The following is a 27489-nucleotide window of genomic DNA, read 5'->3' on the forward strand; positions in this document are numbered from 1 at the left end:
AACCTCACAAGATACTCTAAAGCTCCAGGGATTTACAGGGAGAGAAATGTAGAAGCTGCTCAATATGATCAGGTGTGACTCTGTAAGGACACTGAGCTTGTGACGGTCAGGAGTGTGATCACAACGGAAGAAAGAGGTGCAACAGAAAGTGGACCGAATATATTTTTGGTACATAGCTTGAAGTGTTTAATCACAGCTTTTTAAAACAAGGGGGGGGGGGTCAAAGGCTTGTCGAAGGAGGGTGACACTCACCAATACGGTGTTCCGATGAAGGACTTTCTTTTGGCAATGGTGGCGGTGATTTTGGCCGCGACTCCAAAGTCGGCTGTAACGAGGTTTGACAGGGCTTTTCAGATTACGTAACGCGCGGCAGGCTGAAACCTCGCGCCGGGCTAAGAGGCTCAAAGGAAACTTACCTAACTTCACGTCCCCGTTGTCGGTCAGAAGTATGTTCGCTCCCTGTTAATGAAGCACAGGAACATGCATTCAACAGGCGACACTCATTTAGCCGCACGAGTGCAAATGAGCTTGTGTGAATACGTTCGGGTGATCCAATATTCTGGTTAATGCCTTAACAAACGGCCAGTTACTGACTTGACCTCCAGTAAACCGAATCAGCACTGAAGTGTATTCGACAGCCCCACTAAGTGTTTCTGTTGGCTGTGACTGACAGTCTCTCTGGTGGCATCCTGCGGCGAGAGCAGAGGAAACAGGAAGTGCTTGCTGCGTACGGCTGAGAAAAGATAATAGGTCCGGCCCTGACCTCGGTGATAACACATGAGAGTGAAGCTGCTGCCTTTTTTTTTTTTTTTGCATCCAACACCGGCGGCTTCGGCTTTGGCCTTGAAACTGAACCGAGCTGCACCGTCGGTCACGTGCTTCCAAGTGAGCACATCCTCGGCTCGAGTGACTTCACCTCACACCTCGGCTGAGCTGCACATCAGATTGAAATCTGACCTCAAAGCCAAAAAATAAAATAAAAAATGTATTCAAAGTGGCAATGTTTCCGTAAAAGCCGAGATCAAATCAAACATCGGCTTTTTCGTCTTCGTCTTCATGTTTCGGTTGCTTCCTTCATCTGCCTCCGTCTCACCCCGTCCCCCTAATCTCCTGTTACACCAAACGTCTCTACTTCCTCCTTCACTACATCCATCAGCCTCCTCCCAGGTCTTCAGGTCTTCCTCCCTGCCTCCCACCGAGCAGCTTCATTGTCCAAGAATTTAAAGAGACAGGAGCTGAATTGCCTCGATACCAACAGATTCAAATGGGGAGAAGCACTCCTTAAGATTTGAGCTTTAGTTTGTATTGCATGCAAACGTGTGTGTGTGTGTGTGTGTGTGTGTGTGTGTGTGTGTGTGTGTGTGTGTGTGTGTGTGTGTGTGTGTGTGTGTGTGTGTGTGTGTGTGTGTGTGTGTGCTACGAATCAGTGGGCAATCGGAGTCTAAAAGACAATACCTTAATGTCACGGTGCATCTTGGCCTTGGTGTGCAGATATCCCAAACCCTGTGAAAGAACCAAGTATTCACTGATAAGATCAGACTGAAAAAAAAAAATAAAAAAATAAAATGTCAATAACATTTACTTGCCTGTATGGTCTCTCTGGACACGTATGCAATCTGTAGCTCTGATAGTGGTCCGGTCACTATGGCGACACAATATCAATCGGTTGTTTACATGTTATGGACCTTGCAACAGAAAGCCTTTCAGAAGATACTCATTTGCTGTGAAAGGCGGATAAAGACACGCACCATGATAGATGTCCTGCAGTGATCCTCCACCACAGTACTCCATACAGATCCAAAGTTTCTCTCGACTGGAAAAAAACAAACAAACAAAAATCAATAAGTAAGTGATAAACAATTGTGCATATTAATGAGACATCATACAGCCATCCTGACAATATGTGTAAACCCAGTAACAACTCACTAGTCCATCACATGGCAAACACACACACAGTAACACACATCCTCATTCGCATAAAATGGACAATTAGTCCCGCGTTCTTGGACTATGGGCGGGGACACAGGCATCCACATGCACAGCGAGGACATGCAGATTCAACATAGAAGTTCTTGAAGAACCTTGAATCAAACCTGGGATTCATGAACATTTTGTATTGCGACAGGAAATATTTCATATAAAAGGCTTTGAATTCAAAGGAAATTCCAGTTTTGAGTAGCCAGACTTTAACCAACAGCTTTAAAAAAAAAAAGAAGATATTTGGGTGTCAGAAATAGAGTTGAGCAGTGGGTCGCCTGGGGGACTTTGTATGTGCATCTGAAAATAAATAAATAAATAGAAAATATAAATATAGCTATGAAAAAAGCTCCTACTGACTGTTTAAAGCCAGTTTCTGATCTGAGAGGTGAGAAACCTTCCAGCTTGTGGTTTTGTAGCTGTTCATGCAGCATCTGATACAAGAGAAGTGAGAACGGTGAAAAGGTCAAATCAGCCAAAAGTAACTGACTAAAAGTGCACAGATACAAGTTGAGAGCCACAAAAAAGGAAACCGTTCAGTGCGATGAGGCAGTAAACAATTATTAATAATACCTTCCGTCGAGAAACCTCTTCATTTTGAGATATAGGTGAAAGTACAAGATTAGTTTTCACACAAATGGCGAGTCTCCTCATTCTACTATTGTACTTGTGTGTGAATTAATACATGACCGGGTTGCTCATTAACGTTTTCCTGTAACCAGCTGAGCCCGGTGTGGCGGGGCCATACGAGCCAGTCCCGCTGCGACGAGACACAACATCCCTCCGCGCCAACGGCCGCATTAAACAGTTCAGAGGCTCGTATTCCAGTTAAACCTGCTGGAAGTCTGAGGCGGTTGTGGGCGGACCCGGACTTACTTCCTCTGAGTCGTCAGCCCGCAAAACAACGGGTCCCATTAAAGCGTCCTGGCACCGAGGGGCCAACGTCGCCACCAGTCGGCCCGGTTCAGGAGCTCTGACTCACACTTTCGCACGCCGGCGTGACCAAAGTAATTAAACGCGTCATGTGAGCTTCAGGCGGCGGCTTGCTAAAGTCCTTCTGTCAGTTCCATATGAATTCCACAGATGTGATGGCCTGCGTGCATGTGTGCGTGTGTGTGTGTGTGTGAGAAACAAGAAAACGTTGATATTAAAATGACAATGCAGGCGTGTTTTGGAGTCGGGTCTTACCAGAGGTAGCTCCCAAAGTAGGCCACGATATTGTGGTGCATGCATTCCTTCACCATGAAGATTTCCTGCTGTATGATGGAAAAGTCGTCCCCTGGAACGAGGCAGAAATCACAGCAAGATTAAAAAAAGAAATAAGACTGTAAACAGAATTTGATTGTGTGCATCCGACTGAAATAATCAGTTCACATTTTATGTGCCACACCAAGCAGAGAAAACATCATTTTGACTTGGGATTGCTAAAAAAAGAAGAAGCTACAAGCAGCCAGTGAATCCTAAACCTCCTGGTTTACCACACTTAAAAAAAATACAGTGTAATGCCATATTTACTTCAGATGACATGTTTCCATACGGTGTGGGTAAAGGCAGCAGATTACAGAACGAGTAAGAACAACTTGTACTTTAAAGGCCAACATCCAGGCTGCTCTCAGGTTCAGCGACGGACGCGAAGGCATCCGACCCAGTAGGAAGTAAGAGAGGCTGAAGTATGTGAGCCCGGCTGCTCCCCAACTGTGCAAAGACGCAGCGCCGGGATAAACGTTAACAAGAGGCTAAGATCTGCCAGCTCCGGCGCTCTATATCAACACACTGTCATCCTCGGCAAGCGTCCAGATTAAGCTGATTTCATGGATACGGTCGGAGCCAAAATACTTTACAATCATAACAGATCTCTAATAGCCTGCCTTTTTTCTTTTTTTTAAGTGCAGGGTGATAATATTGAGGTGGCACATTAACACGGATCCTCTGAAATCTGTCACATATGAGCCGACAGCTGAAATGTGAAGTACATTTTTGTGACTTTCGCTCCCCGGAAGCGGAGCCAGGTGGCTCGCGAGTTCATCGTACCGTACGTTCTTTAGCAGACACAAACCGTACGAGCCCCCACCCCGCAAATCTGCTGGTTGTTTGCATGACTGAAACACAAGGACTGCTTCCCTGATTGCTTGATTCCATATGAACTCAAACGTGGCCTGAGGTCCTCAGGCAGATTTCCGTGGATTCGACTTGAACTAGTTTAATCATCTTATGACTGGATTGTTCGGATTTATTCAGAGTTTATTGGCTACCGAATTAGGCCACATGGGAGTGTAGCGGTTCGCACCCTGAGCTCATATTGGGGGGCTTTTCTGTGCAGAGTTTGCATGTTTTCCCTCTCTGGGTCCTCCAATATCAAGTCCCAACGGAAAAAAACATCCGTTTGGATTATCGGTGACTCTAAATTGCATGTCGCTGTGGCTCAGTGTTTCATAACCTATCCTATTGTTTAAATTTTATTTGTTTGATCAATTTTGCTTTCATTCGACTGGAATTACATAACAGTGATTATGATTATTTCAATATTTGGTGAGATAAGATTTAGGTTTTCAAGCTACAAGCAGTTCAAACCGTTTAAAGATCTGAGGGAAACATGTAGTGCTGACACCTTTCAATGGAAAACTAAAACCTACATTAACTGCATTAGTTTTTGTTTTTGTTACATACTGTGCAATATTCTCTTTGTTTCCATAATATATGATATTCTTCATCACCAATACCGAGCTGAGACGAGCTCTCCTGTGGGTTTCATACCCAGCAATCTCTGCGGTGACCAAGAACATCCTAAAAAGGGAAACTATTTAATGAGCAGCAGTTTTCTGCAGGAAGATGTCTGGCCAGTGGAGAATGGCCAGTTCAGAATCACTGCTACATTCAGACGTTCAGGCTCCAATAACATGTAGAAACGTAAGCGTCCCGCCTGGGATCAACAGTTTAAGGCAGCTTCTGCTGGTGTGAGGCGTCTTTTAACGGCACACTTTGGACCCTTCAGTCCATTTAAACTGCAAAGCATGCCTGGGTTTGTTTGTTTGTGACGGCCATTTGAAACAAACAAACAGACACCAAACCTTCACAAACCATTTAGGAAGGAAATAGAAAAAAAAAAAGTCGCGTGACGCCAGTTTCCAGCACCTTATTGAATCTATGCAGAAAACAATAAATTTTCCAGAGAATTAATATTCCATTTTGACACAACTGAACTCATTAGTCTCTGGCAATTTCATCATGAATTGAATAAACTATATGTAAATAAACTAAGTGAAAAATTGTTTTTATTGTACAACCCTACCGATAATCAAATTCCACTCATTAATGGTGTTAATCTTCCTTCTTGTCACCGTCTTGCCAGTCATCTCATAAAGTACTGCACTAACCTGTACGAGGGAACATTAGACAAACAGAAGCCGCGTCGTTTTGGCAGCCGCCGTGTTCTTTCACTGTTGTTCTCTGCTCGTCTGGGAGGGTTGAGCCGCTCCCACGTGAGCCTCGCTATTAAAACCTGTTGGTATGCCGACACGTGCCAAAATCCGAGCGACTACACAACACTCCAGTAATTTTCCATTTAAAATTCCTAATTAAATCCTCTTTGTGTGATATTTCCCTCCGTATTCCTGCACACTGTGGCTGCATCAGCTCATGATTCGCTCCTAATCGCTCCCTGTTCTTTTTTCTCTGTAGCTCGTCGTAGATACTTGACGAGACGAAGATTGAGATTGAAACTGGATGTTTGCTCTGTGCTGTCAAACAGGAGGCCGAACATGTGGAAGTGAAGAGCTACTCAAGTCCGGACAACTCCTCTCCTATCGTTTTGATCATACGCTGCAAGAAACAATAAAAAATCTAAAATACCTTGACGTAAATGTCTTGATTCCATCTTTTTTGCAGTTTTCAAACAAAACGTTGATGAGAAAGAAGCAGCGTGAAAATCACTTCACGGTGCATCACAAACACAAAAAGATGAAGCTTTATTTAACAGAGCTGATTAAGTTAGAATTATTTAATTATCTGTAATTACAAAGATATGATCTCCTGTCGATCAGGCGTTCTAATGCATCTGCTCACACAGAGGAAACGGCAACAAAAAATTTGATTTCATGGACAGTTGCTGGCAAAACACATTACAATCCAACCAAATCACTAATGCCACGCTTTGTTTTTGTTTTTTGTGCCTCGGCATATTTGTTCGTGTCACATAAACATGGATCCTCTGAAATCTGTCACATATGAGCCGACGGCTCAAATATGAAGTCGATTTTGAGACTTTCACCCCAGAAACTGAGCCAGGTGGCTCGAGGTATGAAGATCAAGGTATGCGTTTTCAGCAAACCCCCCCAGCCCCTGAAATCCTCTCTTCTGAGGCCAAACAGTGAACCTACTTCCTCTCAGACTGAGACTTCCCTCTGCGCTGGAAACACAACGGTCCTCACCCATCGGGTCAAGTTTCAGATCCGTGTGCTCCTTTTGTTTTGTTTTTAAATCCTAATTCAATTAAATGTCACACCAAGACAATTTCACGGATGAGGGGAAAGTTTAAATGACATTTTTTTTTTCCCAAGGTGGAAGACGACTTGTGGGGGGGGGGGGAAGCGGCGGTGAGATTGGGAAACGTCCGGCTGGCTGCTCACGCTCTGACGTGACGGCTCGTGTGGCCTGCAGCAGAACGTCTGGCGTGCAACAAAACCCACGACTGAAGCGCTTTCTTAAGAGAAACAGAAGTGATAAACGACGAATCTGTAAAAAAGAAAAGCGACTAATCCAAGTGTCGACTGTACAATCTGCTAAGTACCGGGTCATGAGGTCCTGGCGTCTAAACGATGTCGTCAACAGAGCCAACGGAGCCCTGCAGCCGCGACGCTGGAGGGCTCCACCACGCCTAACTCTTTTCTCTCCGTCGCAAACTTCACACGGGCGTCGCTCCTCCTGGTCAAACCAGTTTGCTGCACGGTTCGATTCCACCCACAGCAGTTCACCACCAGCACACAGGAGACACGTTTGTTCCAGTGGAAGGCCTCAGGTACAGACAGAAACAGGGCCATTTTTGAAATGTGCTTCAAACAAAGAACTTGGATTGGGTGTTGTGATTGTTTATTGAAACAGCAACCCTGCGGTACCCCAATATTAACTTTAACCTTAAAGCCAGACCCTGCAGCTCTGCAGCGGCTCGCGGTGGGTGACCTTCACAAAACTAGATTAAAATGTCTCAACTGATTCAAATCAGCACCGATTTAATATTGCGTCACATCGTATTAAATCACCAGTGGGAGTTGTACGTTCGCCATCTCACTGCCGAACTCACTGGGAAGTGAGAAACACCCTGGTCTCATAGTGAGAAGGGTGCCACATTGAACCTGGGCCAGGTCTTTATTTTCCTCTATAGCGTTTACATGTTCTCCCTGTGCACGGCTGTGTTTAATACTTCAGTTTCCTCAGTCAACTAAAAAAAATCCATTTGAGTCAAATTAAAGGTATAAAACTTAAGTTAATGTCGACAGAATGCTTTGCTTGTTTCCATGCATGTTTTAGAACTAAAGTTTACAGAATATATAAAAGCAGTTTGATCATTTTTCTTTTAAATTTGATGTTTTGAGGTTGAAAACAGTTGCTTTTGGCCGAGACGATTGCACACCTCAAGCACAAGCACTTGAGGTGAAGACTTACTGAGACACAGTTTGCACTTAATCCAGTTTGCAGCAGTGAAACTTGCCCGGGTTGTTTTCTCGCCACGACGGAGTCACAACATCAACAACATCAACAACATCCTGCAGCTGCAGCTCATTCGTTTGTCTCACTCTTGATATCCCTGCAGAATACGGCTGAAATATTTTCAACATATTCTCAACTAAATTTGGATAAAATCATGTTATTCAATGAAAACTCCATAAACTACGGAGAATAACACGTCGCTGCCGTCAGATCCGGCTACAACCAGCCTGACGCCCACAGCGACGTGATGAATGAAAAGAGAAAACAAACAAGGGAGTGAATCTCCTCCTTGGCCGGCTGGTAATCAGCTGAGCTCTGTCTGGCTGCTGGTGGCACAAATCCCCTCCCTTGTAATCCCACTAATCTGGATCGCAGCGACTCTGTCACTAGGTCATCAGCGCAGCTCACCAGCATCTCCCACAAACACAACCTCGGGTCAGAGGTTTGTTGAACGGAATCTCATTACGGCAAATTTATGTGAAACAGACAAGAGTGATCTATGATTTGCAGCCATGAGTTACTGAAGACAAGCTGTGTTTTCAAGGAAGATGGACGTGACGTTCACTCTTACCCGGTTCCAACTTTATGATCTTCACCGCGGCGAGCTCTCCTGTTTGGATGTTACGGGCCTGGAAGATAAAACACCACAAGCATGAGCAGCATTTGAGTTAATTTTGCAGACTAAATGTTAAATATGCCCCAAAAAGTCTGTGTTATAGACAAAACATTCAGTACAACCTCCCAGACCAGATCAAACCAGGAGTCTCACCTGTAATAAATATTCTATATCACCTTTTCCTATTTGATCTATCCTCAAAACGTTTGTCCTTCTTCAGTTGGACTTGATACAACAGTACGCAGGGTGTTTTTCTAATCTTAATTCTGACGGTGGCCTCGTTCTTTCTGGACGATTTCATGCATCTTGCAGATCAGATTAAACACCTAAATTATTTGACTGCATTCCTAATTTGTATGAAAATGTCAAAAACTAATATTGTGCAGACGTCAACTCCAGCTCCACTGAACGGGCGTGAGCAGAACTTCCCAAATATGGTCGCTTGCCTGTTAAAGGGTTAACAGAGCGCCGTCACCAGAGGTCACTAGGTCAAACCACAGGCAGCAGGGGAGGCTCCACGCGGCCTTGAAATATTTCATCTTTAAAATGACTTTAGTCATTCGGGCAGATTTTTGTCTATATATTTTGCTGACATAAATCCACTTCTAGTATCACTTAGTGAGATTTTACGACAGACTCCCACATCCGAGCGTGGAAAGACTGGCATGATTCACGGTTGTGAGTGATTCCGGCGCCGCAGCCGGGGGCAGACGTCCACATCCAGGTCAAGACGGGATGCGCTCTAATCCGCGGGAGCGCGGAGGAGACGGGACGATCAAGACGTCAAAAACCCTAAAAACCCTCCGGCACGGCCACCTTTCAACGCCGAGGAGGAGCTGGAAACGCTAAACTCTACCGGCGACATCACACATGCAAACAACTGAACCACAAGATTCATTAAGCAGGGGGTTATTGGGCGTCGTACTGCGGCACGCTGCTCGCAGCTGCTTGCAGCATGTGTCCTTCGCCTCCGTTTAACGTTTCCTGAAGTGGCAAACCTGAGAACTGAACCGAGGAAGAGGAAGTCACCACGAGACTGACGCGGCACACGAGACGGCGTTAAATGTGGGACGTGGAGCGGAGCTCTGAACTGACCTGCCACGCGTTCAGTCGCCCCCCCCGTCAGGTGGACGGGAAAGCAGACGTGCTGGTTTTCTATCTGCGGCGACGTTTTGAAGGAAAGGGAAAGTAAATTTACATGCGTTTGGATTAATGTCTTTGACCTCGCTTGCATGTTGGGGAGTGAATTGGGATTTACTGTTGAAATAATATCACCTCATGACGACGGGAGTCGATGAACTCTGTCGGGGCATTTCTACTGGTATTTTGTACAAGCGGGTTTCGCCGTGTTTACAGTCGGCAGTCAACTGGCGTCTTCTGTTTACCTTTATTTTATTTTTTTTAATGCTGTTTGACCTTTGGGACGAGACACGTGTTCCTTGTCCCACGACAGCGAATATCGCCGAGTATTGTGATAAGATTTCCAATAAATACACCTTTTTTCCCCGTGACATCTCGAGTTCTAACGACTTCAGAACAGAAGCAGCCTATTATTCAGTCTGCAACTTAGAATGTGTAAAGCATGGATCCGAAGTGAGTGGAAACGTGATTTAAAGCGGCTCGGTCAGTTTTATTACACTACTTATATTGCATATGTTGAGTTGTGACATTGATTCATCAAAAAAAAAAAAACATCACATGACAAACGTTGCTCCAAATGGTTGTTTCTGAGAGATTTTAGCAGATGCCGAGTTTCATGAAGGGATAAAAAAAAAAACCTGATTTGTCAAATTGATCTAATCAAAGGTTGAGAGTTGAGGAAGGCCGGGAGCTGTGCAGGGGTGGACTCCCACCCCCACCCCCCCAAACGGAGGTGTTTCCACTGTCAGCGCGGGGCAGGACACACCCACAGTGAAACCAAACGCATGTTTAGACAGGGGCCCGATCATATTTCAGCCCCGCTGCAGCCCTCGCAGCCCGCGAGCTCTGGGAGAATACCAGGCGCAGCATTCCACCGGTGGTCACGTCTGGGGGGTGGTGGTGGTGGTGGGGGGCAGTGAAGGCTTTGTATAGAGGGAGGCCACTGGCAGAGCGGCTGAACCATCGCGTCTGGATCAGATGGTTTGTCCCTGACGGACGGAATGGGGGGGGGTGGGGGGTTGTGGGGGGACATCGGGCCGTTTTAGGAGCTTGGAAGCAAAAAAACAGTGGGAAATTGAACTCCCTTCAGTGACACACGCTTCCCTTCAGGCCTGAAACGAAAACTATTTCCAGTGCCGGCTGGAAATGTCAGAAGATACTAGAAAAAAAGGTCATCCTGAAAACTTTTTAAACGTACTGGCTGATAATGGGCTTCAGGGGCGGCTTCTCCGGTCCGATCGGGACACAAAACACACACACACACACGCACAACTTTCAGTGCAGGGAACAACCTCGAACAATCTGACCCAAACCATTAAAAAAAAAAAACAACAACTAATATTTCCTACTGTTTTTTCCCCCCTCTCATTATACATTATTCACGTTACTGGTTGTTGGGATCCAAATTAAACTGAAACACTGCCGGTGGTTAAATTTGAGAGATCCGTTCTTTCCATAAAATCTCCATTAATCCCCCTGAACCGTTTCCTCATGAAACTCTCTGGTTCTGTCCCAGGAGGTCCGCCTCACCCTTCCAATACAAGTCTGCCTGATTTAAACCGTTAAACTTTCAATCAGTTTCCAAACAGGCACAGGCAGGAATCAATAGTTTATTCGCATCATTGTGCTTAAAATCAGAAGGCTAGGAGGAAGAGTTGATGATTTTTTACCCAGTCCCTCTGTTTACTGCAGGTATTTTAAATCTGGAGTTGATTTTGTTCTGGGAAACTTCAAACTATTTGAATCTGGAATCACAGGTGAAGGAATCTGACAGTGTTTAATCTCATAAATAATCTAAAAAAAAGTTGTCGCTTAATGTGATCAATCTCATATTTACAAGCTTCAATACCGACTCACAGGGCGTCGCTTAAAATCTGGTAACTACTCATTAACTACAAGAAAAACTTTTGATCCACGACGATCAAATGATTTCCTCATAGTTTCTCTTCCAGCTGCAGAAACTCAAACTCTTTCAACCTTCTGTTTCTGTTGACGATATTTCCTCATTGTTATTCTGTGAATACGTGTATTTATTTCATTGTTTTTGTCTCGTCTCTCATCACTGTCACAAATTTGTTCATACGTAATGTATATAAGGTATATTGTGCAATTCTTTGTCAATTCTTTATCATTTGCAGACAGATTTTTGTTGCATCTTATCGAATTTCCTTTATATCTAAACACTTTCTACACAAAAAAGTTTCTAGCCATGATTTGATCTTTTTTTTTTTAGGTCTGCACTGAGCTAAAAACAGAAAGAAATGTGATCAAGATTAAAAAAAAAAAAGGCATGACTTTACAAGCAGTCGCTGTTCCTCTCAGTAGAGCACGAGAGTCAAACGGGTTCAGTTTTCCGTAGGAGGCTGAGCACAATCGAGAAAGCACAAATTACGTTAAGTTAAAAAGATTCGCTGCTTTTTCCCCCCCCTGTATGAGTCGACACAGAATTTGACCTTCATTCCAAAGCTTCCTGTGAAATGTGTCGGCCGCACGCTTGCAGAACAAACAGCGCTCGGGCTGAAAGTACAACCGCGGTTTGATTAGTCATGTGATGGACGAGCCGCGCCATCGCTCGGTCCGGTTGGCACGCTGTGGGAAACTTAACAACTGCGTAAGCCGCCCTACCTTGTACACGTCCCCGTACGTTCCACTTCCCACCCTCTGGATGAGCTCAAAGTCATGCTGAGGGTTCCTCCTCTGGATCCCGTCGCTTGCCCGGGGAAACATGTCCATGGCGCCTTGCGACCCGGAAGGTTCCTTTACATTTAGTTGGCTCGATCGGATCTGGTGTCGGGCGGGGGTGGGGGGTGGGTCAGGTGAAGACGAAAACCCTCCTCGATGTGACTTTATCTGCGGCTACTCAGACGGCCCCTCTATGCGCTCCATGCCCTGGAGGCAACAGACGAAAAAGAAAAAAAATAAAGTGTTAAAACTCAAGAGCAAAGAGACGTCACGTGCATGAAGTGTTTTCTTCAGTCGGCCACAAGATCAGATTTAGCGAGATGAGCAGACTAAAAATCTTTTACCAAACCCTCAAATGTCAAGTTTAATCTAATTTGATTCACATTCATGCAGACGTGTACAAAGGAAAATGGCTGAGCACACTTGAAATGATCAGAGATATGACAGGCGTGAGAAATGCTGGTATGTGTACACATTGATTATCTTTAGCTGGACCGACAGCAAGACCACAGGAAATTACTACATAAATACTCTTCTCTACAACTACCAATACGTCATTAAAGCTGATATACATTCACACGCACAATAATGAGGCACAAGATTTCCATAAAAAGACACAGAAACCTCCTGTAAACACACAAAACAGCCACAAAGTGACCACAACGAAGCACTAAATAACCACTGAGACACAAATGAGACAACGACCGACAGGAAAATACCGACTACCGAGGACTCAGAAGCACCACGGGGCTGCAGAGATGCAAAACAAAAACGATATCAAGCGATCTGCAAAACAGCCACAAAGCCACAGTCTGACTCCGGTGGGTCTTAAAACTCCTATGAAGATGCAAAATTAACACACTGAGACATAAAACTTCAACAAAAAGGCCAAAAAGTTAGATGAACCATCAACAGTGAGTCACAAACCTGCAACATGACGGCCTGAGGCGGCATGGGTAGTGAATAATTCTGTAATAATGCTTAAATAATACTTAATTACAAGTGCAAGAACTGTTGTTTAAAACAATACTCAACCAATTTGAACTGCACTGTGGTGGTAATTAATTCTGCACAAATGTCTACATTAAATTGAACATGAAATTTACTGGATATGCAGCATTGCTTTTGTTTTTTATGTTCATGCATGTATGAGTAGTTGTATCTATCTTTGCAGCATTTAAATATTTAAATAACAGAATCCAGATTTCTAACATGCTGCTTTTTGAATAGGAGATACGTCCACACGTGCATGTAGTGCCAGTTTACTTTATCTTTGTTACAATTACACTGATTAGATATATTTTTAACTGTTTTTGTTATTGTTATTTAACACACACTCTATGTATTGTTCATATTCTTAATCTATTTATTTACTGTCCACTGGCTGGTGTAACAATATTCATTTCGCCAATGTGGGACAAATAAAAGGTTGTGTACATTATTTCGTGATGATGCATGATGTTAAAACGGCAAATGTAAATATCTAAGTGATCAAAATAGTACTGTGTCAATATTTGGAATGTATTACTTGTCTAAAAAAAAAAAAAAAGTAGTTCTCAAAAATGGCTTAAACTACAACAAAAGTGCAAAAATAAAATACAGACCACATCCACAGAGACTGAAAACAAACATAAAGTGACACAAAACAAACAGCAACAACGTGTCTCATATTCCTGCGGTTTTACGACGAGTCTGACTCATTTTAGGGGAAATAAAACACACAGGAAACAGAGATTTATAAAAAAAAAAATTAAAAAAAAGAACACATCTGCCTTTATAAAAAAAAATAAAAACTTTAATTTACTCATCAAATTAAAAAAAATCCGTTCAAACAGCTGCGATGGGAGATTTTGCTTGTGGCATAAAAAAAAGTTCTCCAACAACAAGTTAATGTCTCTCGTTCGCCGGGGACCAGGGCGGAGTGACACGGTCCCTCCTGCAGTAAAGACACGGGGACCAGGGCGGAGTGATGCGGTCACTCCTGCGGTCGAGACCCGGGTCTCCCTCCGCGGAGCTCCGAGCATCCGCGCGGGTCGGGCTAGCGCGAGCTAACCTAGCCGTTAACTTAGCTTCGTGTCCGGTTACTAAACGTCAACGTTACCTTTTTGCAGCGCGGCGAGCGCCTCGCATCCCACGGCTTCTCCCCCACCCCCCCCCCCCTCCCACCCCCACCCGGGGGCCTTTAGCCGAGCTGTGGCGTCGAGTAATGTGGGAAGAATATATATATTTTTCTTTTAAATAAAAGAAATCAGCGTCGAGCTCCTTTGTTGTCGAGGAAACAGTAGTAAAGTTCAGGCTGCTGCTGCGGTTCACTCCGTCTCCTTCACAGCGGCTTCAACCCACCGCAAAAACACCAGCCTTAACTTCTGCCGTTGGCGTGTCATTTCTCCCCCTGGACGGTTTTAGAGAAGAGGAACTCCCGCGTGCAGAAAAAGAGCTTTAAACTGCATAAATCCTCTAATAATGTTGGATTTATTTGGAGGAAGAAGGGGGAAAAAAAAGAAAAGCAACAGTGTGCCGCTAATCTCCGAGAAGTCGCTGCTGTGCTGCTATGGGACTGGTGGTGGTGCGTTCAGGGGCGTGTCGGAAAACTGACACTCTCCGGAGGAAAACGGACGTGCGCTGCCACCGCGCTAGAGGGCGCCAAAGCCACACACATAGTAACCGGTTCAATAAACGACGAACAAGTAAAGAGTTCAAAACAAACACAAGAAAACTGCAATTCGCCACACAGAAATTAGAAACAACAAAATGACGTAAAATACAGGCACAAAATGACCATGAGACTGTAAAACATAACAAAAAAAATAGACTAAATATCCACATGGTTGCAAACTGTCAAGGAAAAAACCCCACAAAATCATAACAAAAACTATAATTGACAAATAACGAAGATATGTACTATAACAAGATGCCATGAAGAGAGATAAAACTAGAAGTTAGACATAAGTTGACCACAATGACAATTAAATTACACAAGAGTTTAAAATGATAACAGGAAAAAACATTACAATCAACACAATAACACACAAACTAGGATGCAAATTATTTGACACAAAATGACAGCAAAAATGAGTGTAAAACAACCAAGAGCAACTCAAATCTCAAGATGTCACAAAAAGATAAAACTACTTATTAGACATAAAGATGAGCACAGTGACTGGACCAAGTGGTCTGGACCATTTTCAAGTGAAGCTGCCATAAGTTTAGACTGTGTGAGTTTGTAAACACATGCACAATTTAACAATTAGCAATTGTGTTTAATATTTCACTGTATGCTACACTAGAATGTTTCATTGAAATTGACTTCAGATATAGTAATTATCTGTAGTAGTTTTTTGGTTTTGTGTAAATATATCCATTTCCATCACGTATACTCTACGACACAACTAATAATAACTTATTGTGGCACTTGTTTAGCAGTCTGGCCCACTCCATGAAATATATGACCACTCAACTAAAATGACCACATGCACAGAAAAGGACAATGTATTAAAATATCTGCATGTTGACTAATTTTATTCGAATACCCGCGCATTTAATTGAAACTAGGAGTCTGACGATAAATATTCCTAAATGCAATCGTCCTTGTGCGTTGTGAAAGGTCTGCAGTGTTCTGTAAACATCCTGCCCCTTTGTTGACAAGTTAAATGTCAAACGTACGACGGTACGCGAACGTAGCACGGGTATGTAATTTCTGTACTACACCGCCCCCTGCCGGCGGCCGCTCGCATTGCAACCTGTGTGTTTCCTTGGACAAGTGGGAGGCGATATAAACGGTCTCGGTCGCCACCGGAAGCGCACATCCACCCTTATTTTGCTGTACATCGTACAAAGAAATTCATTTTTATTCCGTTTCGCTTCGAAGCTGCCTCTGTCGGGGCAAAAAAAAAAAAAAAAAGGGGAGGGAGGGACAACAGACAATAGCGCCCCCTGGCGCCCCGACCTCCGCCGCCCCTCTGCAGCGCTCTGGGAATTTTAAAAAAAAAAAAAAAAAAAAAAAAAAAAGCTCCACCGCCTGGTCGGAGCATCGTTTCGGCGGAGACAGGGCATCCTCACAGCCCCACACCGACACCCATGACTGCCGATTAACGCGCAATCAGAGGGATTTACCGACAGTATCATGGCCAAGCACCGTCCCGACAGAGACAGCTGGGGTGAGTGTGCGTACATTTCATCCCTCACGCTTCTCCTTGACGCTCAAAACGCGTTTTCTTTTCCCCTCTCCCTCGCTCTGGTTCTCTCCATTCCTGTCGGGAGGAGGGTGTAAGCGATGCAGCTAATTAGATGTTTATTTCAGACTCCATCTCGAAAGCCTTGTTTTTTCTCTCTCTCTCTATTCTGCAGTATTGTGCAGTACACTGTATTTTTTTTTTTTTTTGGTATCTAATATTATTAGTGCGTCGTTTTTTCTGCAAGGGGGGGGGGGGAATCGAGCAGAAGAAACACACATCCACACGTTTATTTACAGATGTATATATCACTATACCACACTCAGTGTATTTATTGTGTTTTGGATCCAAGATTCGTTCTGTTTCCCCCAAAAAAGCCTTAATAAAAAACACACACACACACACACACACACACACACACACACACACACACACAACACACCTTATGTGTTTATTGTTTTTTTGCCCCAGCCTCCTCCGGTGCATTTAGCAGAAATATTATGTAATATTGCATCAGTAAACAGCCTGTCATCATCTCCAGGACCATCATCGGCACCCTGCTGTCATCACTATCACCATCACCTTCATCATTATCATCGCATTCCTGACATCCCACTGAGCCTCCGGTTTACTTTGAACCAGGCCTGTTGGAGGGGATTTATAAAAAATGATATTTAAAAAAAAAAAAAGCCTGGATTGACTGAGAGGGGGAAAAAAGGTGGAATTGCTGCTGTTTGTCATGAGATAGCTGATCTGCTCTGACCCACTTTAAGCAGGCTCTGACGTCTTGAGACGTTTTAAGGGCAGCAGCAGCAGCAGCAGCAGCATGATCAGGTTAACCAGGTCCGGGCTGGGCCAGGCCGGGCCGGGCCGGGCTAGGCCAGGCTGAGGCCTGTGCAGGGGGAACCGACTGTCCCCCTCCAGGCCTGGGGAGGAAAAGCCTGAGTGATTCCTGGCTTCAATAATTCACTGTGCATTCATCTTCCAATGCATGCACCCACAATTTTTGTTGTTGTTGTTTTTTGTTGTTGTTTTTTGTCTTGCTTTGTGTTGTGAGAGCTTAAAGGACATGCTTTTAATTTGTTCACGTGTCCTTGAGATCAGCCCAAGTTTGTGCTAACATGACGGGATCTGGTGCTTCCATCAGACAGCAGAGACAGGAAACACACTGAGTCACTGCCAGAAAGAGAAAGAAGAAAAAAAAAAGTGAGCTCACTGGATGAATATCAAGGACGGATTCATTCTAATTATCATTAACAAGCTCGCGAGAGCGACGCTATTGATCCAGGAGGGAATAATGGACCGAACTTTTTCTATTTCCTGGCTTTAATGGGCGGGTGAATGTCCTCCGGTGGCGGCACGGTGGTGTAGCGGTTGGCACTTCGGCCTCGCCGCCTCAGGGAAGAGTCACAGGTGATTTTCCACTAAGCCCCGCCCCCCTCCCCTCCCCTAATTTTCCCACCCCAGGGTCGCTCAGCGACAAGAACGTGTACGACTGGAGCTCGGAGGAGGAGGAGCCGGACGGCCGGGCCCGGCCCATCCAGGTGCTGCTGGTCAAGGACGACCACACCTTCGAGCTGGACGAGGCGGCGCTGAGCCGCATCCTGCTGGCCGAGGAGGTGCGGGACCGCGAGGTGGTGGCCATCTCCGTGGCCGGGGCGTTCCGCAAGGGCAAGTCCTTCCTCATGGACTTCATGCTGCGCTACATGTACAACCACGTAAGTCGGGAGAGCGAGCAGAACTTCACGGAGGGAACGGGTTCTACTGTCTTGGAGCTTTTCCACGGCGGGCGGTCGTGTAGCTGCCGTTGGCTTTTTGTGTTGTATTTGGTGCGGTATAAATAAAGTTGAATTGAATGGAAGTTGAAATAGGGAAATCAAATCTTCTGATTAAGAGACAACCAACCAAGCCAATGATGCCCCAACAGCTGTTTGAAGGGTTCCTCCTTCTTCTTCTTCTTCTTCTTCTTCTTCTTCTTCTTCTTCTGGTTTTAAAGGCGGTTTGCATCCATAACGTTGCAACACCGCCACCTGCTGGTTCTATCGACATTGTTTCCCACCGCTCTCTTCGTCCCTGAAGACTGTTTCCCTCCTTCTTCTTCTTCTTCTTCTTCTTCTTCTTCTTCTTCTTCTTCTTCTTCTTCTCCTTCTTCTTCTTCTTCACTTGGCATCCGTGAAGTTGCACCACTGCCACCTGCTGGTTCCGGCGGGTCCACACCGTTCTCGCGGCTCACAATAATAAAAAAAGAAAGAGGGAAAGAAGAAGAAAGGAATAAAGAAAATTGTGCTGATGTGAAACTTAAAGAGACTCTTAAACCATCTAATTTACATTAAAATTAGATGGTGTAAAAGAAGAACCTGCTTCAAATCAATATATATAATTAAAATTATAATTCATTTTTTATTTTTGCACATGTGCAGCTTTAACCTTTTCCCTGTTCTCACCAGACTTCCTGTTATTATTGTCGTCCTCAGGCGTCTGATACCTGGCTGGGCGTCGCAGACGAGCCTCTGACCGGCTTCTCCTGGAGGGGCGGCTCGGAGAGGGAGACCACCGGGATCCAGATCTGGAGCGAGGTGTTTCTGGTGGACAAGCCAGACGGGAGGAAGGTGAGCCAGTGTGTGTGTGTGTGTGTGTGTGTGTGTGTGTGTGTGTGTGCACTGAGCCGCCTAATTGCACATGACACTGATGCATAATTAACCTTATTTGCTTCATGCTGCAAAAAAACATGTTTCTCGCCTTCATAATTATATCTACTCAATAAACTCGTTCTTAAATGTTGCTGGGATTATCTTTTTTTTTTTTTTTTTTTACATCACAAAGCAGCTTTTTGCAAATGAGTGTCATTTAAAGGTGCAATATGTGTATTAATTTAGATTCTGGCAGGTTTTCAGAGTGTGGGCGCGCTTCGGGGTGCAGCAGATGTGAAAAACAACAACAATGTGGAAAGTGCAAGGAAGTCCGACGTCAAATCAAAAATAATAAAGCAGGTTGTCACATTACTGCCGTTAGTTTATTACGTCGATTGTTAAAATAACTAGAAATATGAAGTTATTGGGAGGAATTATATTTGATCTTATTATGCTGCTGTGTCAAAGACGCCCATTGAAATACTTTAAATTTCTACACCTATGGATTAAACTTTAAAGTTAAAATACCAACAGAGTGGAGTACACATGTACTTTTAATCAATATGTTTCGAGAACGTCTTTACACTGTTTTACGCCGCTGCCGTTATCACCACTAAACTCACTATTTACATACTTGTTTTGTTTTTATCACATGAAAAATTATAATTACAACATTTTAAGTTTTTTAAAGGTGTCATATTATGTACATTTCTAAAGGTTTTCCAACAGTAATAATCGTCCCCAGAAGTTAAAAAGTGTGTCGCTCCAACCAACCAATCAGACATCAAACCCTATATAGCGTCATCAGGGGGTTTAGCCAATCACAATCAAGGTAGGCTCCTCCCCCTTTGACTCCTCCCACAATCAGGCAGCTCTGTTCCATGGGAGGAAGTGCTTCCGACCTCTTCCCATATATGGGCGTGTGTGGGCGGAGCCAGTCCAGCTCACACAGACACAGCAGATTCTGAATGCAGCTCCTAGGATCTGATATTCAAATGGAGGGAAAATCAATAAACTTTGAATAGAATGTTTTTGTAGCAACGAGAGCAGGTGGAAGAGTTGAGAAGCTTTATAATATGAGACCTTTAAAATAGCATTTTTGATTATCCATTTTTTTTCTGATGACTATAAACTGCTCAAAACTGTACATTTCATTTGAGGATAAAAAAATATATAATTTAATCTTATTGAAAAACATTTTGAAAAAACAAAAACACCTTTAAATGTTTTAAAAGCAATGTGAGGAAATGAGGATTTAAAAAAATATATTTTTGCCTTTTTCCTTGTTACCTGCCCTCCTTTACACTGTATTTATACACACACACACACACACACACACACACACACACACGTCTCAATGTGTGTGTTGGTGTTCAGGTGGCCGTGCTGCTGATGGACACTCAGGGCACGTTCGACAGTCAGTCCACGCTGAGAGACTCGGCCACCGTCTTCGCTCTCAGCACCATGATCAGCTCCATGCAGGTACAGACACACACACACACACACACACACACACACACACACACACACACACACACACACACACACACGGAGGTGGAGCTCTTTGAAAGAAGCATGTGGTTCGGAGAATCGATGAGTCAGCAGATTCTTTTCTTTTTTTTTCTTTTTTTCTTTAAGGTAGTGCAGATAAATAATACAAAACAGTAAACAATTCCATATATGTGTGATGATGAACAATACATTCTATATACAAGAGTAATGTATAAATTCTCTGATAAACACTGATAACGTTACAGAAAACCGACACAAAAAATTTAAATAAACAAAAATAATGAATGGATTATGAATAAAACAAATTATATTATGGAATTCTTAAGCTAATTGTCAAAAAAAAAAAGGTGAAATTATCCATTTATCGACTTGAGGAGGTTTTATAGACGGCAGATTTTTCCATTGGTGTTTAACTGATATTATTTTTCGGTTTCCAGTTTGTGAGTTTGGTTGTCGTGGCGACGGTTCGGGCTACAAGCAGTAGTTTAGTATGTGGCGAGTGGAGAGTGATAGTTGAGAAATCTCCCGGAAGGCGGTTTTCTTTTCTCGAGGAACGAGGGAAGATTTGAGCTTCCAGATGTTGATGGATGTTATTTAATTTGAATTCAGTGACGCTGTGAGTCGATCGACTGTTTCAGGTTTACAACATCTCACAGAACGTACAGGAGGACGACCTCCAGCATCTACAGGTGAAATGCTTCCTTCCTTCCTTCCTCCTTTCCTTCCTTCCTTTCATCTTCAATTCTATCTTTCTCTTTTGTTCTTTTCTTCGCATTCTTTCAGACATTACATTTTTCTTTCATCCTTTCCTTTTCATCAGTTCTTTTCTCTCTATTCTATTTGGTTCTTTCTTTCTATTCTATTCTTTATTATATTACTTCTATTGCTGTTTTTTTTCTTTTTCTTTCATTTTTCTATTCAACCCACTTCTTTCCTCTGTAGTTATATATTTAGTTCTTTTATCAATCTTTCTGTTCATTTCTTTGTCTCGTCTCTTTATTCTTTCTATTCAGTTCTTTATCTTCCTTCATATGCTGCTTTTTGCCTCTATTCTGTTCTTTCCCTCTTTTTATTCTGTCCTTTCTCTCTTCAGTCTTTTTTTATCTTCTTCTCTTTTGCTCTTTATACAATTTTCTTTGTCTCTCGTGAGTTTTTTCTTCATTTTCATTCTCTCCATCCACTCCTTCTTTTCAGTCACTTCTTATTATTCTGTTCTTTCTCTCGACTCCACTTTCTTTCTTGTCTTTCTCCTCTCTATTTTTTCAGTCTTCCCTTCTTCAATCCTACACATTGTCTTTCGTTTCCTCTTTCTTTCTCCAAATTAACTTTTATCACTCTTCCTTCTCCTCCTCCTCTCTCCCTCTCCCCCGTTCTCTCCATCCTCCCGTGTTGCAGCTCTTCACTGAATATGGCCGACTAGCGATGGAGGAGACGTTCCTCAAGCCTTTCCAGGTGAGACCAACTAAAAACTCTCCGGATCTCATCGATACGCTGATTTTAGAGAATAGTGACATTTGGATCCCCCCCCCCCCCTTCCCTCCCACCCTCCCCAGTCCATGATCTTCCTGGTCCGGGACTGGAGTTTTCCCTACGAGTTTCCATACGGGCAGGAAGGTGGCATGAAGTTCCTAGAAAAGCGGCTGAAGGTGAGGTTCCGGACGTCGGTTGCGTTTGGACGGCCGAGCGTCCTGGGACTTGAAAGTGACCCCCCGGGTGCTGCTGTCTTTGTGCCCCCCCCCCCCCCCCCCCCCCCCCCAGATCTCAGAGAACCAGCACGAGGAGCTGCAGAACGTCCGCAAGCACATCCACTCCTGCTTCACCAACATCTCCTGCTTCCTCATGCCTCACCCCGGCCTCAAGGTGGCGACCAACCCGCACTTTGACGGGAGGATCAAAGGTCATTTCCTTTGCTTTTTCAGATGAAAGGCCGACAAACCTGTTTTGTTTTTTTTGGGGCTCCAGAGTTGATTTTAATCTTTTTTTGATTCAAGTCTGTTCCATTTTCCAGTATAGTCAGTTTCGGTGATGCTTGTTTTCATAAATTAAATATGATTTTAGCTCCATTTGTTTTTAACCAGCTCACTGGTTTTGTCACAAAACCACACATTTTAATTAAAAAATTGTAAAATGTTCTGAAAAACTAAGATGTAATGTGGCTCATTCTTAATTCGCACCATGTAATCTGCTTCACTATTCATAATTATATGGGGAAACTGATAATAAAATCAAGAGATATTGTTAAAACTCACACATTTACCAAGTGAAACTCAAAATGTAAACTTGTTCAAGTTTTCTGAGATATTTTCAAAATAACACACCTATTTGCAGCAAAATAAGTTCAAATACTTTGGAGATCGTGCTCTAGTTGTCGGAGTCTGGCCTCTTGTACATATCTTTTAAAATAGAGTAGTAACTTTATTTTTATTTATTTATCTCTGTTCACCTCTGTGAACTCGTTTAACTCGCTTTTCCTCGCTTCGCAGAGATCGACGGCGAGTTCATAAACAACCTGAAGGTCCTGGTGCCGTGGCTCCTCAGCCCCCGAAACATCGACGTGAAGGAGATCAACGGCAGCAAAATCACCTGCAGAGGCCTGGTGGAGTATTTCAAGGTGGGAGCGGCGACGTTAATATAAAATATAAAGTATTAAATATTAAACCTCCAGACATTTCTCTGAAAAACAGAAAGCAGTGATGTAACTAACTTGTTGTAAGACATTTAAATCCTTTTAAATACACCGTATCAAGCCTGTTATACTATTGAATGTCTTCCAAAGTGGTGGAAGTTTGACCAAAATCACTCATGTATTCACCATTTTAGCTTTAAAAAAAAAGGTTTTCTCTTCCACTTTTGAAAAATCTACTTTCATTGTTTCTATGTTCAAACATGCACATTTCCAGTTGCAGCAGTTTTTCTGCACATTGCAAGTGTTTTAACACAGTTTTGTAGATTTTTTTAAATTGATCTTTACTTGAACGCATCAATCGGGTAAACATGTCTAGATCAGAAGGTGATTTGCTGAAGTAAAACGAACAAACACTCTGCATTTCTAATTTATTTTTCCAGGCGTATATCAAAATCTACCAGGGTGAGGAGCTGCCGCATCCAAAGTCGATGTTACAGGTACTTTTTATGCCATTTTAACTGTATTTCAGTTTTGTCACAGTTCATTTGCATAAATTAATCGACGTGCGTCTCACTGTACATATTTCTTGCTGCCACTTCGTGCATTTGTAGATTAACACTTTACTGCCACACCCGCTCTCTCTCTCTCTCTCTCTCTGTCTCTCTCTCTCCCTCCCTCTCTCTCTCCCTCTCTCTCTCCCTCTTTCCCCTCTCTCTCTCTCTCCCTCTCGCTCTCCCTCGCTCTCCCTCTCTCTCTCTCTCTCTCTGTCTCTCTCTCTCTCTGTCTCTCTCTCTCCCTCCCTCTCTCTCTCCCTCTCTCTCCCTCTTTCCCCTCTCTCTCTCTGCCTCTCTCTCTCTCTCCCTCTCTCCCTCTCGCTCTCCCTCTCTCTCTCTCCTCTCTCCTCTCTCTCTCTCTCTCCCTCCCTCTCTCTCTCCCTCTCTCTCTCCCTCTTTCCCCTCTCTCTCTCTGCCTCTCTCTCTCTCTCCCTCCCTCTCTCTCCCTCTCTCTCTCTCGCTCTCTCTCTCTCTCTCTCTGTCTCTCTCTCTCTCTGTCTCTCTCTCTCCCTCCATCTCTCTCTCCCTCTTTCCCCTCTCTCTCTCTCTCAGGCCACAGCGGAGGCCAATAATCTAGCAGCCGTGGCGGCGGCGAAGGATCTGTACAACAAAAAGATGGAAGAGGTTGGTCACACTTTTTAACCTCCGACACGGCAGCTCCGTCGTTTCAGGGTCCTCACCCTCCGGTCCCCCCCCCCCCCTCCCCCGCAGGTCTGCGGCGGCGACCGGCCCTTCCTGGCGCCCGGCGAGCTGCAGTCGCGGCACGGCGTCATCCGGGAGGAGGCACTGCAGGTGTTCCGCGGCGTGAAGAAGATGGGCGGCGAGGAGTTCAGCCGGCGCTACCTGCAGCAGCTGGAGGGCGAGGTGGACGAGGTGTTCGTCCAGTACATCAAGCACAATGACTCCAAGAACATTTTCCACGCCGCCCGCACGCCGGCCACGCTCTTCGTGGTCATCTTCGTCATGTACGTGGCGGCGGGCATCACGGGCTTCGTGGGCGTGGACATCATCGCCAGCCTGTGCAACATGGTGCTGGGCCTGGCGCTCATCACGCTCTGCACCTGGGCCTACATCCGCTACTCCGGCGAGTACCGGGAGCTGGGCGCCGTCATCGACCAGGTGGCCGGCGCGCTGTGGGACCAGGTAAATCACAGCCGGGCGCTTTTGGATTGAAGCTTTGCACGGGGATTCTGGGTAAAAATCGGCTAAAAAGTCACTGAAATTAAGAATTTCCGGTGCTTTCTAGGTGAGACGTTTGAGAAATATTGATGTAAATGTGACGTTGATTCCTCCTGACGACAAGTTAAATAGAAATAAAGGAGAAATGTCAGGGTTTCCATGTAATACACCAATATATTTTTTTATCACCAGGCAAACAAAAAAGCTGCAGAAGCTGCTGGATGACGACCAGACTGGAGGCTCATTTCTTATTTATTTCATTTAATAATTCACTGAATTAAAATATGTGAAATGAACTGGAAGTTATTTGCAACACAACTCAGACAAAGACCAAAATCACATGACGAAACCCTTCCAATCTGCGTAAAAATAAAAAAACGTTAAGCTATAATGTAAGATTTTATTTTTATTTTTTAAAGGACAAAATTAGAAGACGAACGTCAGATGAGACTTTATCATTAAACCACTAGAGGGAGACAAAATATCTTGAATCAGTGTAGGAAAATCCATCAGTAACTTTATTCTCTGTACTGATTGTGTTCATTTTATTTGTGTGTTTATGTTTATGTGCTCACATTGTATGTGTATGTTTACTTCTTTTAACGCCGCTGCAGGGGAGCACGAATGAGGTGAGTGGAGCTGAGGTTTACTTTTTTAATGAATGAAAATCTTCAAACTGAAGAAAGAAAAAAAAAAAACTACAAACATGGATGAAAGATGTTGGCAGATATGAAACTTTAGAAATACCTACAACTGCTTGAGGTTGATCCCCGTATTGTGATATTGATTACAGTTACTAGCTACTTCTTCAAGCTGTAGCGGAGGTATTTTATTGGCGGCTGACAAATTGAATGGAATTGAGAAAGTGACTCATAATTGTCAGTTAAACCGGTTTTATATTTCAAATCGCTGAGCTGTGAGGGTTAGTTTGAGGAAGATGCTCTATAATCTGGTGTTAGAGGAGGAAGATGCTCTATAGTCTGATGTTAGAGGAGGAAGATGCTCTATAGTCTGATGTTAGAGGAGGAAGGTGCTCTATAATCTGATGTTAAAGGAGGAAGATGCTCTATAATCTGATGTTAGAGGAGGAAGATGCTCTATAGTCTGATGTTAGAGGAGGAAGATGCTCTATAATCTGATGTTAGAGGAAGATGCTCTATAATCTGATGTTAGAGGAGGAAGATGCTCTATAATCTGATGTTAGAGGAGGAAGATGCTCTATAATCTGGTGTTAGAGGAGAAAGATGCTGTATAATCTGATGTTAGAGGAAGATGCTCTATAATCTGTTAGAGGAGGAAGATGCTCTATAATCTGGTGTTAGAGGAGGAAGATGCTCTATAATCTGGTGTTAGAGGAGGAAGATGCTCTATAATCTGATGTTAGAGGCGGAAGATGCTCTATAATCTGATGTTAGAGGAGGAAGATGCTCTATAATCTGATGTTAGAGGGGGAAGATGCTCTATAATCTGATGTTAGAGGAGGAAGATGCTCTATAATCTGGTGTTAGAGGCGGAAGATGCTCTATAATCTGGTGTTAGAGGCGGAAGATGCTCTATAATCTGGTGTTAGAGGAGGAAGATGCTCTATAATCTGATGTTAGAGGAGGAAGATGCTCTATAATCTGGTGTTAGAGGAGGAAGATGCTCTATAATCTGATGTTAGAGGAGGAAGATGCTCTATAATCTGGTGTTAGAGGAGGAAGATGCTCTATAATCGGGATGTTAGAGGAGGAAGATGCTCTATAATCTGATATTAGAGGAGGAAGATGCTCTATAATCGGGATGTTAGAGGAGAAAGATGCTCTATAATCTGGTGTTAGGGGAGGAAGATGCTCTATAATCTGGATGTTAGAGGAGGAAGATGCTCTATAATCTGATGTTAGAGGAGAAAGATGCTGTATAATATGATGTTAGAAGAGGAAGATGCTCTATAATCTGGGTGTCTTAACAGAACCAGACTTGTGACATAATGACAAAGAGAAAAAACTCACAAAACAGAGGATTTCCCCCCCCAGGCGTTCTACAAGCTGTACAACGTGGCGGCCAACCACCGGCACCTGTACCACCACGCCTTCCCCGGGCCCCGGGAGGACGAGGCCGCCGAGGAGCGGGACACGAGGAAGGACAAGAAGAAGGACTGACGAGAGGGGACACAAGGCAGCGGGGACTTCCCGGTGGACACGAGGACGAAGAGGAGGAGGAGGAGGAGGAGGAGGAGGGGGAGGGGCTTCCTCACCCATCAGACACTTCTTCACTCCGGGGTCGGCTGCACCAGTGCGTTCACTACTTTTAATCTCTTATTACGGACCGTGTAGCGTCTATAAGTAGGTCGGAGCGGACGCAGGGCGACGGACGCTCGTCCTCTCTCACGTCTCGTCTGTGGAAAAAAACAAACAAACAAAACAAAAAAAAACGAAAACAAACCCACCTGTACAGATCCTGTAGACTCTCTGGAGGAGGAGGAGGAGGAGGAGGAGGTCTCCGCGTATCCCGACCTCCAGTCAGCTCCTCCTTTCATTTTCCCTTCCTCCCATCCTTTCTTTCTTTTTCTTTTCATCTGTGAAATCTCACCGTCCGTTCAGAAGCAACGTCACCGATCTGCCACGATACGTCCTGTGTGTTAAATAAGCGTCATCAGCATGGTCGATGGTTAGTGTGTCATCGTTAAGCTCTAAAGTACAGCTGTGCTTTGTATTAA

The 27489-nt window shown here is 44.0% G+C and overlaps 2 protein-coding genes across 4 annotated transcripts in view; one reads left to right on the forward strand and one right to left on the reverse strand.

Moving 5' to 3' along the window:
* The window catches only part of map4k5 (mitogen-activated protein kinase kinase kinase kinase 5), a 37678-nt gene extending 23017 nt beyond the window's left edge, over positions 1-14661 (reverse strand). For 2 of the 3 annotated variants that reach the window (XM_080513024.1, XM_080513022.1), the window contains exons 1-9: positions 14462-14661; positions 12062-12325; positions 8252-8309; positions 3166-3256; positions 1749-1813; positions 1587-1642; positions 1456-1503; positions 417-459; positions 253-325 (exon numbers count right to left, since the gene is read on the reverse strand). In XM_080513024.1, coding sequence (XP_080369150.1) covers positions 253-325; positions 417-459; positions 1456-1503; positions 1587-1642; positions 1749-1813; positions 3166-3256; positions 8252-8309; positions 12062-12169 — 542 coding nt within the window. In that variant the 5' untranslated portion in view covers positions 12170-12325; positions 14462-14661. Of the gene's footprint in view, positions 1-252; positions 326-416; positions 460-1455; positions 1504-1586; positions 1643-1748; positions 1814-3165; positions 3257-8251; positions 8310-12061; positions 12326-14219; positions 14333-14461 lie in introns of those variants that run through there. The other variant, XM_080513023.1, reaches the window with a different exon arrangement.
* A 1580-nt stretch (positions 14662-16241) lies between these two features.
* On the forward strand, positions 16242-26932 carry atl1 (atlastin GTPase 1; the record flags this gene model as incomplete). Its single annotated transcript, XM_080512578.1, has 14 exons — positions 16242-16275; positions 17758-18008; positions 18765-18899; positions 20298-20402; positions 21071-21121; positions 21828-21884; positions 21986-22078; positions 22191-22329; positions 22916-23043; positions 23499-23555; positions 24165-24236; positions 24324-24755; positions 25406-25420; positions 26807-26932. 14 exons carry the CDS (start codon positions 16242-16244, stop codon positions 26930-26932), a joined length of 1695 nt encoding a protein of 564 aa, XP_080368704.1.
* Between the last annotated feature and the right edge of the window lie 557 nt (positions 26933-27489).

Source organism: Blennius ocellaris (assembly GCF_963422515.1).
Source record: "Blennius ocellaris genome assembly, chromosome: 17".
NCBI lineage: Eukaryota > Metazoa > Chordata > Actinopteri > Blenniiformes > Blenniidae > Blennius > Blennius ocellaris.